Genomic DNA, 2789 nt, shown 5'->3' with positions numbered 1-2789 from the left:
GGGAGACCCAGAGGAGACTAAGGGGGAGACCCAGAGGAGACTAAGGGGGAGACCCAGAGGAGACCCAGAGGGAGACCCAGAGGAGACCCAGAGGAGACCCATGACTCACTTGAGGGACTATGTTTCTAGGCTGACTTGCGGACGCTTTAGACTGAATGGAGTCACTAACCTGGAGATGGATCTCCCTCAAGCGTCTGGTAATGTTTACGAAGTGGGGCTGTCCATTGGCCATGTTGCGATGGTCAATATCAATGGTGTAAGGTTCTGGTAGTCCCCCGAGGCTGTACCGGACCTGGAGAGAGCCTACACACAGGGACAATGATGACGCCTCAGGGTTTTATAAACTGATTAAAACTGTGTAGTGTTGCCCACCATTGTGTCGCAGCACCACGGCCATATAGTCCCGAGACCTTGAACTGATGTACACCAGGATGCTGGGAGCGCTGTGCGTGCTAAAGCTGAAGACCAGCTCCTCCTGAGTGAGGTTGGCTTCACCTAAACGACCAACATTTAGGTCCCCCTGTGGGGATGCACCATGATCCGACAGGAAATCGTATCGCACCAGGGTTCCTGCTTCAAAATAGCCTCCAACATCTGCAGACAAAGAGACGGAGGAATCAAACAGGTCTAATTATTGACACACCTGTAGGGAAAGGTAACAGACGGTACCGTCAGTGCAGAAGGGTCCATCGTAGGCAGTGAGAGAGCAATCACAGGAGTATCCGTTATATCGCTCCACACACTTCCCTCCATTCCTGCATTGCATCCTGTAGCTGCTGCAGTGGCCCTGGCAGCCAGGCTTCACCCCTGGAGTCACCTCAGCCCTGTTCTCCAGGTCCAAGAGGACGCCATTTATCTTCAGAGCCCTCATGCAGCCGAGGAAGCCCCTCTGACCGTTCAGAGCACCTGGTGGCGGCACAGACAAAGGAGTTTGGGGCCGACCAAAGAACAAAGCTTAAAGCAGTTTCATGATGTCATTAAAGCCAAAAATAAGTATTCTGCCCAATTTAGCATGTTGGCTAAATAAAAAAACATTTTTACATAAATTCTGAAATTCCTTTGGTTTTTCTTAATGAACAGGAAATGTAATAAAACACTCTCCTTATATATTTTAGACCTGTTTTACTTCATAGCTTCCATTGTTGTATAAATGCAAATATGTAGAACAAAAAAATAAAAATAAATAACTATTGCGGTTATGCCTTAGGACATTATATCTATTTGGGACATTGCTGACTAGTTTCCAAAGCTCTAGAAGGGTCACAGAACACTCTATAAGACACTCTCACAGAGACGTGGCATCCTGCCCCCACTGCCCTCGGGGGCATCTACCCACAAACATTAAAGCTCTTTATCCGCGGATTCCAGAGAGAGTGGGACGCCACAACAATCCATCCCTCACCCCTGCTTAAGTTCAGTACTCCTTAAAACAGGCGAGCCGAAGACACACCGAGAAAAACAGCCTGACCTAAAGCCAGGCATCCACTGCGCCATACTTTCAATCTTTGAACGCAGCTACAACTCAAACGGTACGACGAAACTGCAGGGTTAAAAGTTTACCGATCATAATGCATGTTCTTACAGCCTGCGGCTCTAACACAATCTAGCTGCTCACACTCTACGTCCAAAAACCAACAGTTGGACTCTGCTGTTGTTCAAACAATGTCTCAATATGGGTTTAAACACTAATTTTAAATTAATATCTTTGTATTTGTTATATGCTCACTATATTTTAACTGCTAAAATATTTGAAAGCTAGCTAGCTGCTAGCTCCATGGTTTTAATGACCAAATGTTGCTAAACAATGTAAAAGACTTCTAACGCCGGATTTTTACATGGAAACCATCATTTATCATTTATAAATAATTTCAGAAAATATAATTTCATCAAATCCTGCTTTATTTTCCCCCTCGGGTTTTCATTGTGAACTGGTTTAAACTACGGCTCATCATAAAATCTGCTGAAGAAGCAGAACCTCTGAGCAGATGATTCTCATCCAGCTGCTTCAAACTCAGCTGCTTTAGGAGTGGAAGAAGCAGGGACAAAATCTGCTGGGCCCCAAACTGGCGGCCCCTTGGCTGCCCCAAGGGCCCGATGTGTCAGGGGCCTGCCCTGCCCTAGTCCAACATGCAGGGGAACAGGTTAGACTCACTGCCAGCATGGGGCCATACTCCTGCCCTGCTTCTACAGAGACCGCATGGCCCCCAGCAAAGGGACCACATGGCCCCTAGCAAAGGGACCACATGGCCCCTAGCAAAGGGACCACATGGCCCCCAGCAAAGGGACAGCATGGCCCCCAGCAAAGGGACCACATGGCCCCCAGCAAAGGGACTGCATGGCCCCCAGCAAAGGGACCGCATGGCCCCTAGCAAAGGGACCACATGGCCCCTAGCAAAGGGACCGCATGGCCCCCAGCAAAGGGACTGCATGGCCCCTAGCAAAGGGACCGCATGGCCCGTAGCAAAGGGACCGCATGGCCTCTAGAAAAGGGACTGCATGGCCCCTAGCAAAGGTACCGCATGGCCCCCAGCAAAGGGACCGCATGGCCCCCAGCAAAGGGACTGCATGGCCCCTAGCAAAGGTACCGCATGGCCCCCAGCAAAGGGACCGCATGGCCCCTAGAAAAGGGACTGCATGGCCCCTAGCAAAGGGACCGCATGGCCCCCAGCAAAGGGACCGCATGGCCCCTAGAAAAGGGACCGCATGGCCCCTAGCAAAGGGACCGCATGGCCCCTAGAAAAGGGACCGCATGGCCCCTAGCAAAGGGACCGCATGGCCCCTAGAAAAGG

The 2789-nt window shown here is 50.3% G+C and overlaps 1 protein-coding gene across 1 annotated transcript in view; it reads right to left on the bottom strand.

Annotated features, from left to right (window-relative positions):
* The window catches only part of LOC107099254 (contactin-associated protein-like 2), a 47578-nt gene that overhangs the window by 13592 nt on the left and 31197 nt on the right, over positions 1-2789 (bottom strand). The window contains exons 16-18 of the mRNA XM_015397309.1: positions 670-906; positions 373-594; positions 170-303 (exon numbers count right to left, since the gene is read on the bottom strand). Of these exons, the coding sequence (XP_015252795.1) occupies positions 170-303; positions 373-594; positions 670-906 (593 nt within the window). The remainder of the gene's footprint in view (positions 1-169; positions 304-372; positions 595-669; positions 907-2789) is intronic.

The sequence above is a fragment of the Cyprinodon variegatus genome, unplaced genomic scaffold, assembly GCF_000732505.1.
Source record: "Cyprinodon variegatus isolate N-32 unplaced genomic scaffold, C_variegatus-1.0 Scaffold851, whole genome shotgun sequence".
Classification (NCBI taxonomy): Eukaryota; Metazoa; Chordata; class Actinopteri; order Cyprinodontiformes; family Cyprinodontidae; genus Cyprinodon; species Cyprinodon variegatus.
The sequence above is the reverse complement of the archived record's forward strand: the minus strand, read 5'-3'. Positions and strand labels throughout refer to the sequence as shown.